The 13,594-nt window shown below is 42.3% G+C and overlaps 1 protein-coding gene across 1 annotated transcript in view; it reads left to right on the top strand.

Annotated features, from left to right (window-relative positions):
* bdh1 (3-hydroxybutyrate dehydrogenase, type 1) overlaps positions 1-8,023 on the top strand; it is a 10,205-nt gene extending 2,182 nt beyond the window's left edge. The window contains exons 2-5 of the mRNA XM_053636641.1: positions 1,582-1,692; positions 3,183-3,324; positions 3,828-3,980; positions 6,232-8,023. Coding sequence (XP_053492616.1) covers positions 1,582-1,692; positions 3,183-3,324; positions 3,828-3,980; positions 6,232-6,698 — 873 coding nt within the window. The 3' untranslated portion in view covers positions 6,699-8,023. The remainder of the gene's footprint in view (positions 1-1,581; positions 1,693-3,182; positions 3,325-3,827; positions 3,981-6,231) is intronic.
* The last annotated feature ends 5,571 nt before the right edge of the window (positions 8,024-13,594 follow it).

Below are 13,594 nucleotides of genomic sequence, written 5' to 3'. Positions count from 1 at the left end.
CACAGTTTGAAGGTTTTCCAGCTTTAGCAGGTTTAACAGTTACAGAGAGTTAAAGAAAAACCACAGATAACATCAGTGAGGAATGTAACAAACAGAACAGGATTTGAAACCTTAGCTCTTATTTTTTTTTTATGAATGTTCCTTTATCAGTGTTGCTCCTAAACAGTGCCGTGAATTGGTGTTAAACTTGGTTATTTTCATGCCATGCTTGTCCTCATGCACTGTGGGCGTGGCTTATTTGATGGACAAGCTATGAAAAAAAGCACGATTGCGCCAGACAAAAACATGTGTTCCAGTCAGAGAGAGGGGAAAGTGCAGCTCGTGTAGCTAATAAGTAATGGATGACTATGACCACCAGTTAGCATCCTGTTTACCGAGTGCACAAAATCACATCACGCGCTTTATATTTTCATTTAAATGCAACACAACAGTGTTCATGTACAACAACATATATTTTTCACACATAGTGCAAGAGTTTTCATTTATGTTCATATGTGTGTTTATTTTCACCTTTTTTTTTTTTTGCACGGGATTAAATTATTTTCAAATGCGGTATTCTCACGTGATCCAGATGCGGTATTTCCATGTGATCTAGATGCGGTATTCCCATGTGATCTAGATGCTGTAGTGCATTGTGTTGCCTTCTTGAGCCACGTGGTCCAGATGTGGTATTCTCACGTGAACCAGATGCAGTATTCCCACGTGGTCCAGTTGCGGTATTCCCACGTGGTCCAGTTGCGGTATTCCCACGTGGTCCAGATGCGGTATTCCCACGTGGTCTAGATGCTGTAATGCATTGTGTTGCCTTCTTGAGCCACGTGGCCACGTGGTCCAGATGTGGTGTTCTCACATGGTCCAGATGTGGTGTTCTCACGTGGTCCAGATGTGGCATTCCCACGTGGTCCAGATGCGGTATTCCCACATGGTCCAGATGTGGTATTCTCACCTGATCCAGATGTGATATTTTCACACTTTTTCACGTGATCTCATATTGTTCACTTAAACGCACTTATAATCACAGAAAAGTCACATGAACTTCAGGTGTGGGTGTTTTAAAAATAAATAAATAAAACATTTTTATTACCTGTCTGGTTTGTAAACACTTCACATGTTGTTTCACACATTTTTTTTTTACATATAGTGCATTTTTTTTTCATTTTTGTTTCACGTGTATTGCTTGTGAATTAATTTTCTGTATTTTTTAAAAATCTTTTTACGTTACTGTTTCCATGTTTATATAATGTTTTATTTATTTATTTATTTAACTCTTCACTGTCTGTAAGGCACGTTGTAAGCTTTATTTAAATGACATTTATAGGCCCTTGATTGTTCAAGCTAAAGAGCTTAGCATTCTTGAGCTGTTGAACTTTTTTTTTTTTTCTTTTTTTTAAAACCAGAAGATTAAGTATTGGCACTGACCCACCTGATTAAACACATCTGCTCAGATCAGTTCCATAAAAAGTGCTTTGCGATAAAATACTCAAATGTGCTGTGAATGGGGTCTAAATGAACCGAACAGGAAGGTAAGGAAGGTAAGTGAAGTTTTCAGTAAGTGCTGTTATTGTGTCATTTTCCCCGCAGGTTGATGGGAAGGCGGTGTTCGTTACTGGATGCGACAGCGGCTTTGGTCACCATTTAGCCAAGCACCTTCATAAAGTGGGCTTCACCGTGTTTGCCGGATGCTTTTTGAAGGTAACGTGTTACAGATGAACACCACAGAGCTTCACTTTCTGTGTGGGTGAATCATAACAAGAGGAAGTGCGGGGGGGGGGGGTGAGAACGTTAACCAACAGTTACACAATTCTTCTTGAACAGCAAGTTATCTCGGTGTGATTAAACCGTGCGACTCAAACCTTCAGTGTGCATGAATGCTATAGATTATTATATAATAGGTAAAACTACACATTTTTAGGTAATACAGTGCTGGGATTTCTTCTGTTTCTGTGTCTGTCTCATATTAAATAGTTTTAGATCTTCAAACAAAATATAAAATAAAACAAAGGCAGCCTGAGTAAACACACTACAGTTTTTATTTATTTATTTATTTATTTATTTTATTAATTAGTTATTTTTATTGAAGCAAAAATAGAAAGTGATCCAACACCTATCACCGATCACATGTGAAAAACTAATTGCCCCTTAAACTTCAAATCTGGTTGTGCTACCTTTAGCAGCAATAACTGCAACCAAACGCTTCAGATATCTGGAGATCAGTCTTTCAGAGCGCTGTGGTGGAATTTGGGCCCACTCTTCTTTATAGAACTGCTTTAGTTCAGCCACACTGAAGGGTTTTTAGAGTGTGAACTCTCTGTTTAAGGTCCTGCCACAGCATCTCAAATGGGTTCATGTCGGGACTTTGACTAGGCCACGCCAAAACTTTAATTTTGTTTTATTTGAGCCATTTAGAGGTGGGCTTACTCCTAGCCTTTGGATCGTTGTTTTGCTGCATAATCCAGTTCCGCTTGAGTTACGGACTGAACTTACAGACTGAAGACCAGGCATTCTCTTTTAGGATTTTCGAGTACAGAGCAGAATTCAGGTTTCCCCTCAATTATTACAAGTTGCCCAGACCCTGAAGCAGCAAAGCATCCCCACACCATCACACTACCTCCACCATGCTTGACCGTAGCTATGATGTTCTCTTCGTGGGATTCTGTGTTTGGTTTACGCCAGATGTAATGGGACCAGTTCCACTTTCGACTCTTCAATCCACAGAACATTCTCCCAAAAGGTGTGAGGATCATCAAGGTGTGTTTTGGCAAAATTCAGACAAGCCTTATCTTATGTTCTTCTGAGTTAGCAGTGGTTTTCACCTCGTCACTCTTCCATGGATATAATAGGCAAAACTACAGGTGTTGAAAGGATTTTTCTGAATAATATTTAATAATAAACTTTAGTTTAAAGTGCTAAAGAGTGTTAAAACCCTTTTTTTAAAAAAAAAAAAAAAAATTTTTTTTAATGACATGAAATAAACAATTGCAAAAATAGTCACTTAATGTATTATGTATTTATTTTTAATAACATATTTGGTGAGCGGGGTGTACATACATCACGTACTGGCTGTTAAGCATTTAAACACCAAATTTAACACCGTTTTAGTGAGCCCAAGAACCCATAACTATCCAAAGAAGACAAGAGAGAAGGTGATGGTGTTGAGTGTGTGAGGTGGTGTTGACCCACAGGATCAGGCTGGCGAGGGGGCGGTGGAGCTGGAGAACATGCACTCTGACAGACTGAAGGTGCTGCAGCTGGATGTGTGCAGTGATGAGCAGGTCTCTAAAGCTGTGGAGTTCATCAGGGCCAACCTGGAAGACCCAGAGAAAGGTGGGAATGCACGCCGACTACCTGACGCTAATTGCATTACAGCTGGATGATAAATATTTAAGTATAAATGTGTGTGTGTGTGTGTGTGTGTGTACAGGTCTGTAGGTATGTGAAAACATTGGGCTTTATTTAGGATGAACAGGCTCGGGAGCTACAATAACACCACTTTTATCCTCCATCATGAAAGCGCAGCAGCAAATACTGTATTCCTACCACAACGCTGTTAAATTCTTGATTCTGATTGGTCAGAAGGTGTCGATTCATTTTCTGTAACAGCAGCTCGGACGGCTGTAATTCGAATCGCAGGTTTATATTAATGCGCTCGTTCTAATAGGTTGCATTTAATACAGTGTGAGTGTTTTATTCTTGGTGTATTTATGTATGTTGCACGAACAGGCTTGGGGACTCTCAGAATCGGTTCGGTTACTGTACAAGACTGCACTCGCTTTATAACGAAGTGAGCTGAGGTCTGAGATTCAGTCATGCTGTGCTGTTCGGTGCAGGTCTGTGGGGTGTGGTGAACAACGCCGGCGTCTCCATGTTCGGGGAGGTGGAGTTCACCACCATGGACACATACAAGCAGGTTTCAGAGGTCAACCTGTGGGGAACCATCCGAGTGACCAAAGCTGTTCTCCCTCTCATCCGTAGAGCGAAAGGTACGAGGCACGCCGAGTAATACACGTGTTAGCAGGAAAGATCCATTTCTACTCAATGCATGAACGTAACCTGGTGACCAGTTCAGGGGGAATCTCTGTAGAGCGTTCTGATTGACGTGTTTCATTTAGAGGTTTATTAGTTTTCCATATTGACCTCCACCTGGTTTAATATTTCTCAGATTTTGTTTCCAGGAAGTCATTCTGAAGGTTCAGAAATCAAAAGATCGTGTTTTTTTTTTATTATTTATTTTTTTAAATCCATTTTTAACCTCTAAAACGAATTCTATGTAGAAGAATACATTTATTTATTTTACACCATCGGGACTGTTCAGTTCTCAAATCCGATTGTCCTATCAGTAAGGAGTTTCAAGTAGAGAACCCTTTCTTGGAAGCTACGAACCCTTAATTATCCAATGAACCACTGAAGAACCCTTTTCTAAGTGCATATGTCTTGGCAATCTTTGGGGGGAAAATGTTTTTCAAGGGTTCTTTAATTAATCTTAGACTCCAAAAGAGTTCTACTTGGACACCTTTCTGATGCCACTGTTGTAGAAACAACCAGGAACCCTGAAAGGTTCTATGTACCCTATAGCAATGTATTCTACCACAAAAGATTCCAAGTAGAACCCATGTTTGGAAGCTAAGAACGCTTGATTTTCCAATGAATCCTTGGAAGAACCACTTTTTCTAAGAGTGTATGTCTTGGTACTTGGTACACCCCTTAAAAAAAAAATGAGCTCTTTAAGGGTTCACTGGATAATTAAGGGTTCTCGCCACCTTAAACAGTTCTACATGGAAAGGTTCTGGGTGCGTCTGTACACTCCAAATGACTGGCAGTTATTTTCTTCTGAATACCAAGAACCTGTCAGATGTTCAGCTGATTAAGAAAAAACTGTTTCGGTACTTGACACACTGCTAGAAAAAAAGGGTTCTTCAAAAGGTTCTTTAAGGGTTCTTAGCCTCTGAAAAGAAAACACTGATGTAGAAACAACCAGAAACCCTTTAGGGTTATAAGTAGAACCCTACAACAAAGTGTTCTATCACAAATGATTCCAAGAAGAACATTTTCTCTGATGCTAAGAACTCTTAATTATCCAGTGAATCCTTGAAGAACCCTTACACTCTTCAAGTACAAGAACTCTTTATAAAAAATAAAAAAAAAACCTAAGAAACCTTAATTATTCAATAAACACCCTAAAGAACATCCTAAAGAACCTTTGAAGAACAATTTTCTAAGAGCTTATGTCTTGGGACTCTCTTTTTGAGGGGTTCTTTAAGGGTTCATTGTACAGTGAGGGGGAAAAAAGTATCAGGGAGATCGACAGTTCTTTTGTGTTTCTTCCATTTGTGAATAATCGCACCAACTGTTGTCACCTTCTCACCAAGCTGCTTGGCGATGGTCTTGTAGCCCATTCCAGACTTGTGTAGGTCTACAGTCTTGTCCCTGACATCCTTGGAGAGCTCTTTGGTCTTGGCCATGGTGGAGAGTTTGGAATCTGATTGATTGATTGCTTCTGTGGACAGGTGTCTTTTATACAGGTAACAAGCTGAGATTAGGAGCACTCCCTTTAAGAGTGTGCTCCTAATCTCAGCTCGTTACCTGTATAAAAGACACCTGGGAGCCAGAAATCTTTCTGATTGAGAGGGGGTCAAATACTTTTTTCCCTCATTAAAATGCAAATCAATTTATAACATTTTTGACATGCGTTTTTCTGGATTTTCTCGTTGTTGTTCTGTCTCTCACTGTTCAAATAAACCTACCATTAAAATTATAGACTGATCATTTCTTTGTCAGTGGGCAAACGTACAAAATCAGCAGGGGATCAAATACTTTTTTCCCTCACTGTATGTGTATGCGTGTGTATTACGTGGGGAAGTGTGCGGTACAAACTCCAGAGTGTTGGTCGTTGTTTTCTGCTTAATAACGAGAGCCTGTAGCTCTTTTTGAAAAACTCCCGGTGCATGATGCACTCTTATGGGTTCTGAAGGGTTCATTAGATAATTGAGGATTTGTAACCTTTAAAAAAAGGGCTTTACTTAGAACCCGCTTTGTCATTTTTGTGAGATATGCGAGGTTATGTGTTTTTGACACGATGTATATAAATGATATATCTCGTGTAAAGCGCTAGAATTCATTCATAACGTTTATTTTTACGCTTTCGAAATTACTTTTTGCCATTGACCTTTTGTTTTTTTTTGTAATATAAAAGGCAATAAAAAGTGTCCACTGCACGTTCCTCCTCTGTTACAGGGCGTGTGGTGAACATAGCCAGCATGTACGGCCGGATGGGAAACGCTCTGCGCTCTCCGTACTGCGTCTCTAAATACGGCGTGGAGGCCTTTTCCGACTGCCTCAGGTACGAGATGAAGGTCTGGGGGGTCAAAGTGTCCGTCGTGGAGCCGGGGAACTTCATCATGGCTACGGGGATCCTGACGCGCGACATCGTGGCCTCCACGGCCGAGAAGCTGTGGAAGGAGGCGCCCCCTGGTGTGCAGGAGGACTACGGGAAGCCCCACTTCGAGCACTACATGGCCCTGATGCGCTCTTACTGCAACAGCGGCCAGCGTGACCTCACGCCCGTTTTGGACGACATCACAGATGCCGTCATATCCAAACGGCCATACACGCGCTACAACCCCATGGAGCCTTACTGGTGGATTCGCATGCAGGTCATGAGCCATCTCCCAGGAGCCATTTCAGACCGCCTGTATTTCTGAAGCGTTCTCTCTCTCTCTCTCTCTCTCTCTTTCTTGCTCTCTATCTCTCGCTCTTTCGCTCGCTCGCTCTCTCTCTTGCTCCCTCTCGCTCGCTCTCTCTCTTGCTCTGTCTCTCTCTCTCTGTCTCTCTCTCTTTCTTGCTCTCTATCTCTCTCGCTCTGTCTTGCTTGCTCGCTGTCTATCTCTCGCTCTCTTTCTCTCTCTCTCGCTCGCTCTCTCTCTTGCTCTCTCTCGCTCGCTCGCTCTCGCTCGCTCGCTCGCTCTCTATCTCTCGATCTATCGCTTGCTCGCTCTCTCTCTTGCTCTCTCTCGCTCGCTCTCTATCTCTCGATCTATCGCTTGCTCGCTCTCTCTCTTGCTCTCTCTCGCTCGCTCTCTCTCTTGCTCTATCTCTCTCGCACTCTCTCCCTTTCTCGCTCTCTATCTCTCTCGCTCTCTGTCTTGCTTGCTTGCTCTCTATCTCTCTCGCTCTCTCTATCTCTCTCTCTGCACACGCTGACTGAGGCGTAATTGCACTTCAATAACACATGATCATCATCACACTTTGCTTACAATTCATCCTTAACACTCTGCTGATGCTCCTATTCCACATGGAAATCGAACAGTTCACGGTTATATAACAACCCAGTGACATTTCTCATGAGTTCTGTAAGCAAACTCGGACATTCCTGACACTCGCGTGACATCTGGTCGATCACTCCAGCGTTTTTTCACCCTGATCCTATGTGACCCTATGTGGGATTATCATGGACAGGAAACTGATTAGACATGTGGTCTGCCGAGGTAGCACAGACACACAAAGTTCCAAGAGAGCAAATAGCGTTCTCCTCCTCCGAGTGACGCGGCCCGAGCAGCAGTTAGATGAAGATGCGGTCGGCTGGCTTCACGTGTCTCAGAGGAAGCACGTGATGGCTTTCAGAGACATTCCCGGTCGGTAGCTGTTGTATGATAGGACAGCGCTGACTGGTGGGCGGGACTAAATTAGGGAGATAACCGACACATTTCCTGGCTCTGAGAAAGGAACGATTGAATTCATTTGTAATCAGTAAACATTTTAAACTACGACAGCCGTTCGAGAACGTTTCTAAACCCCGGAGCGATAAAGAAATAAAACGAGTCTGGTTTGTTTACCGTTCATCTGTTGGTTACAGTGATGATTCCATATCAATCCTACAGACATTCGAGCACACGTTCTCGAGATATCGCACTAACGGGAATCTCAGACAGACGCACGGACAACCCGGATACGTAAAAAAAAACAAAACATGGACGTTAATTAAATAAAGCCTAGTCCTCGCTAACCCAAATAAATATAAAAACACATCTTTCCAACCGAATCAATCTGAAAGCACTACTCTGAAGTAGCTAAAGCGAACAAAATGGCGGACGTGATGTAAAGGTCACGGGTCAGATGCGCTGTGCGCGCCGTGTTTCCTTGCTCGCGTGTCTGAAACATATAACTTTAGAAATGACGGAGAGAACCAGGCCCGAGATGAACATCTGCCCCCTAGAGTTCCGTAATCAGTGAGTTTAACGTAAACAGTGCGTCTGTTCTTATTTCAGCACGGGGGAAACATTTCAAACGACTGCCGGTGCCAATCGTGTATATATATACCGTACGCTACGGCTGTTGTGGATGGAAAAACGCTGGAGTATTCTCTTAACGTCATCTCCACTGTTAGAACATGCAGATTTCGGTAAGAGCGATTACTAATCAGTTTGATTATTTTGTACTTCTAATTGTACAGATCACTTACTAATCACGGCAGCATTATCAGTCAATTTATATACTTAAAAAGAGCACATCGGTGTTAGATATAATTATCAAGATATGTACTCTCTCTCTCTCTCTCTTTTTCTATGTGTACACATGTATATGTGTGTGTATATATATATATATATATATATTATATTATATAAAATGATATGTATTTTCATATAACACTTTGAGCATATAAAGGGTTAAACCTCGGACGTTTGACTCGCTTGGTTGTACGAGGTTGTGTTTGTGTGTGGAGTAGCTGTGGTCAGGCTGAGAGCACGTGCCTCAGTTCGGACCGTTGTCGGTACGAGAGGAGAAGAGGAGGCCTGCGGTCGTGTCCAGACTTCACAGACTGCTGCGTTATCCTCTGCGTTAACGTCGAGGAAATAAAGCGTATCGACGTGATTACCGGTCTGTACGGCTCGCTTTCGGGGTCACGTGAATTTGTGGCGCAGGAGTGTACGACGAGATGGATCACGCGCTGGACCTCCTCGATCGACCTTTTAGTAAAGTTATGAAGTAAAGCGCGTAAACTTTTTCGCTTCAAGGACAAACTCGAGTTAAAATATCCCAGCAGGTTTACACACACGTTTTTTTTTTCTTTCTTTCTTTCAGCGTGTATGTTGATTTAAAAATGCAGATTAGCCGTAAATTACCCAGCGTGTTCGATATGCGTTTAGACACGCCCACAAAACTCCATAAAAGGTCAAGATCGCAGTGAGACGAAAACGTCAAAATGGCGACTAAACGGTGGAAGGGTGCATCCTGTGGCCTCGGAATCTTCCGGTGATGCGCGTTCTTTACCGTAGACACACACCGACTCGTCTGTCTTACATTAGTAGGGTGCCATTACTTTTGTCCTAATCGAATGGCAGATCTCGTGTGTCTTTCTGGACTCGTTTTGGATTGCGTTCTTTCAAGTCGTTAATATGAAATGACAGAGTTTCACACAACGTTCATTAAACTCGTGTGTGTGTGTGTGTGTGTGTGTGTGTGTGGGATTAATAAATAAATAAGCGATTTCAACTTGACGGTGTAATCCCTATATACAATCACAATTTGAATCCCATCAATCGACGTTCACAATAGTGAGTGTCTTTGTCCTTAAACGCAGTAGCTCTCGCAGGATCTCGCACATTTTCCTACACTCGCTGGATTTTTATTTGAAATGATTTCTTGTGTTAACGCTCCTGCTCCAGAGATTAACGAATAAAGCCGTTCATAATCGCTTTGATAAACGAGGTTCAGTGTCGTTTTCTTTATGAGGGGAAAAAAAAAAAAAAAAAGCTACTCCAGTTATTATAACCAAGTTTTAAGTGTTGCTGGTTTTGGCCACTAGAGGGAGCAGCTGGGCAACTCTTGGAGTTTTGAGGGGTTTTTTTTTTTTTTTTGAAAACAGAAATTATTTATGATTTTTGAATATTTGAGCGTTGCTACAATAAAAGTGCTTTGAGAAAGAAAGTGTGTCGTGTGTTTACAGCTGCTGCTCTCACACGAGGTGGTGATTTTTCCTCAACTGCCAGCGTCTAAACTAAACGAGTTTTCCCTCTGAAACGTGCTGATGGACGTCAAAAGGGGAGTGGCTACGTTTTAACAAAACCCTCAACAAATAATTTTTAATATGGTGAAGTTTTGAGTCTCCAACATTTATGGGAGGAGTCTCTAGTGGCAGAGCTGTGTAACAGGCAGCAAGTTCTCCACCACAGGAAAGTCTTCAGGACAGAGGAGTTTCTCTGTAATATGATTGATCTAGATAAGCTGTATGTTTTGTCTTAACGTTGTAATGACTTACAAAGAGACGGAAATAAGAGTTTGGTGAAAGTACGGCTGTTTATATCGGTCATAATGCAAGCGATAACAGGAACTAACTTGCCTCGAGGCTGTTCCACAACAATAAACATGACTACAGACGGATAAAACACACGATGTGTGTGGAAGAAAGGAAGAAAACACTTCACGTCGTATCGTTAGAGGAAAATATTGGACTTTAACTCTGCTTTGCATCAGCGCATGCTGTCGTTGATTATTTTCCTAGAAACAGCACACCCCCAGATGTTAAAATCCTTCTTACACCAATAGTTCGTCGAATATCCGTTACAGAAGCCCTGAAATGTTCTCTCAAAGTGTCAAAGTCCAACATACGATTTTATTTCATAAGAATGAACCCCAAACCTCCTCTGAAAACGAGAGCGCTACACCGGCGCGTGTTTGGAGCATGGGAATCGAGTCGAGGCGAGAGCATCGGCCAAACCATTACTGATGTCATCTGGGATAAGGAGGGGTTATAGAATTGGACTAATATTCCCGCCCCTGCCGTGTGTGTGTGTGCGGAGTTTGCATGTTCTCCCCGTGCTGCGGGGGTTTCCTCCGGGTACTCCGGTTTCCTCCCCCAGTCCAAAGACATGCATAGTAGGCTGATTGACTTGTCCATAGTATTCATAGTGTATGAATGGGTGTGTGTGTGTGTGTATGTGATTGTGTGCCCTGCGAGTGATTGGCACCCTGTCCAGGATGTACCCCGCCTTGTGCCCCGTGTTCCCTGGATAGACTCCAGGTTCCCTGTGATACTGCAGGATTACTGGAATAGAAGAACAATGGATCTAGTATCAAGCGTTATAAGTATAATAATCTAAAAAAAAAAAGACATCATGCTGTCATCACTGCATCTTTAAAAGTCCCCTGTAGATGGCGCACTTGTACTGTTCTCACGCAGCTCATACAGCACGGCGACATGTCTGATATAACAAGGGCGGACATGTCGCCTTTAAGCCCCTTCGAAACGTGGATTTGATCTCAAATTTTTGCCGATAACAGTGACACTAGTTCGAATTTTTCACCGATAAAATGTTATCCGTATCTAAACCCCAGTGCATAAAACCAGCAGTTCTTTTTGAGTTTGAAACGTCCAACCTGATGTGGTACATTTTATTTAAACAGGCACCCGGTTTCTCAAATACGGTTCATCTGACACACACGCGTGGCCCAAGCGCTGGTAATGAAGTCTGAAGAAACCCTACTGCGTTCGAATGATCCAACAGTACTAGTTGCGTTCCCTCGTCACGACCAGGCTTCTCCGCTGAAATGCTGTAGAGATTGTGCTGCACTTTTCACTCGTGTTTAGTCGTCACGGGGAGGCTTGTACGTCCAGGTCCGGGTTCGAGAACAGGTCGAGCATCTTATTCAATTCCCAACATCAATCCTGAATCATTAAGGTGATGCTATTCCTGAAGCTGAAGCAGAGCCTGAGATCATGGATGAAGAGGAAGCGACGTCGAGGTCATAACGAGTGAGGAATTGAACAGTCGAGGGCATGCGGTTATGGGAAAATAATCAACGATGGGGTGTGATGGGATGCGGCCCGGAGCAAAACGGAGTCAAAGTTACCGCCTTGAAGTTATTTTATTTTCCAGTAAGTGTTTTATTCTTCGTATACCTCGGCAAAATTTCTATTTATTAATGAACAACACGTTTTTATCCGTTTCTAGTTACACGAGTCGAGTTAGTTAGTTCCTGTGGGCCAACGCCATTTTCTACCTTTTAAAGTTATTATTATTATTATTATTATTATTATTATTATTATTATTATTAACAGCTTGTCCATGATGTTACACAAACTCCTCCGTCCCGACACTGGAGACTCCTTCCATCAATATTAAATGCATGTGTACGTAAAGAAAACTTATTTCTAATCGTTGATATGATTACGTTAAATGGTCTTAGCGTACGTAATGCGGTTCCTATTGAAGCTGCTGCTGTTACAGAAAATTCATCAACACCTTCTGACCAATCAGAATCGAGAATTTAGCACAACGATACCCTTGCAGCTACATTCATTAGCTGTTTCGTCATGTGACCTGATCAGATAGGATGATGATTTTTTTTATGTACGCGATTACCGAGTGTAACCTGTTTCTGTGCGTCTAATAAAACGTATACAGTGTGTAAAGATCTCAACACACACACACACACACACACACACACACACGTCCATCTGTCGCTTCTGCTACACGGAATGAAGCACCAGGTGAATAATATCCGCTCAGCGATGGTCCAAGCACGCTGCCAAACTGTGCATAATATAATGAGCGTAAACATGAAGCTACACCGCGATCTAGACAGTATGTGGAGTTGATAAAGTGGGTCTGCATGACAAAACAAAAGTCCTAATTGAAGATCTGATTTGGCACGAACTCATACTGGAGAAGGAAATCTAGCAATACCGGCTCACACACTGCATTACCTCAACGTTAGGAAATTCCTCAACTACCAGATAACTGGCGTACATGTTACCTAGCAACCGAATGCGAATACACAAATACATAATTGTTAGAACTTAAGTTATGTGTAATGTGAAACGTATTGGACTAAAATGGCATTATTTCACGCCACACGTCGTATATAGAGCACTACACAGGGAGGCCATTTTAGATTCGGCCGTAGTCACACAGCGACTCCGGCTAAAGCGGAAAGCCGCTTCACTGCTCGCTCCAAAGCTGGTTACGACGACTCGTTTCGTCGTCACGTCAGTTTTTAGAAGCGTTTCAATCGTTAGGTTTGAACGTGTATCGCACAGTGTAAATAAATAAATAAATAAATAAATAAAGCTGCAGTCTTGAGATTACATTAACACACACACACACACACAGAGTACATTAAGAGCCAGGGGGAGGGGGTGTAAACTTTTGAACAGGATATTTAAAGATCTTATATAGTTTCTAAAGGGTAGGACTAAATGAAAAATATAAGATATTTACATTTCCCAGAAGACAAAGTCATTTATACCGATCATCCCGTGCAAAAGTTTACACCCCCCTGGATCTTAATGTATCGTGTCGCCTTCTTGAGCTTCAGTGAACGTTTGCACCTTTTGTCCCTCAGTCGTCCTCGGTGTGAAAAGACGGATCTGAACATCATATGGACGCTGTTGGAAAGGGCTCAAATGTGTAATAGATGCTGGAAAAGTAAAGAATGTGCAGGACCTGGAGGATTTTTCTGAAGAACAGTGGGCAGTTTAACTGCTCGGGACAAACAAGGGACTCGTGAAGAACTGTGTCAGTGATGTTTGTTGGTAAATGAGACTCAAAGACGGATTTGGCTGAATGCGCACTGTGATGACGTCGCATGACTCGTCTTG

Source organism: Ictalurus furcatus, chromosome 1, assembly GCF_023375685.1.
Source record: "Ictalurus furcatus strain D&B chromosome 1, Billie_1.0, whole genome shotgun sequence".
In the NCBI taxonomy this organism is placed as follows: Eukaryota; Metazoa; Chordata; class Actinopteri; order Siluriformes; family Ictaluridae; genus Ictalurus; species Ictalurus furcatus.
Note: the sequence above shows the minus strand (reverse complement) of the source record. Positions and strands in the feature narration are given on the sequence as shown.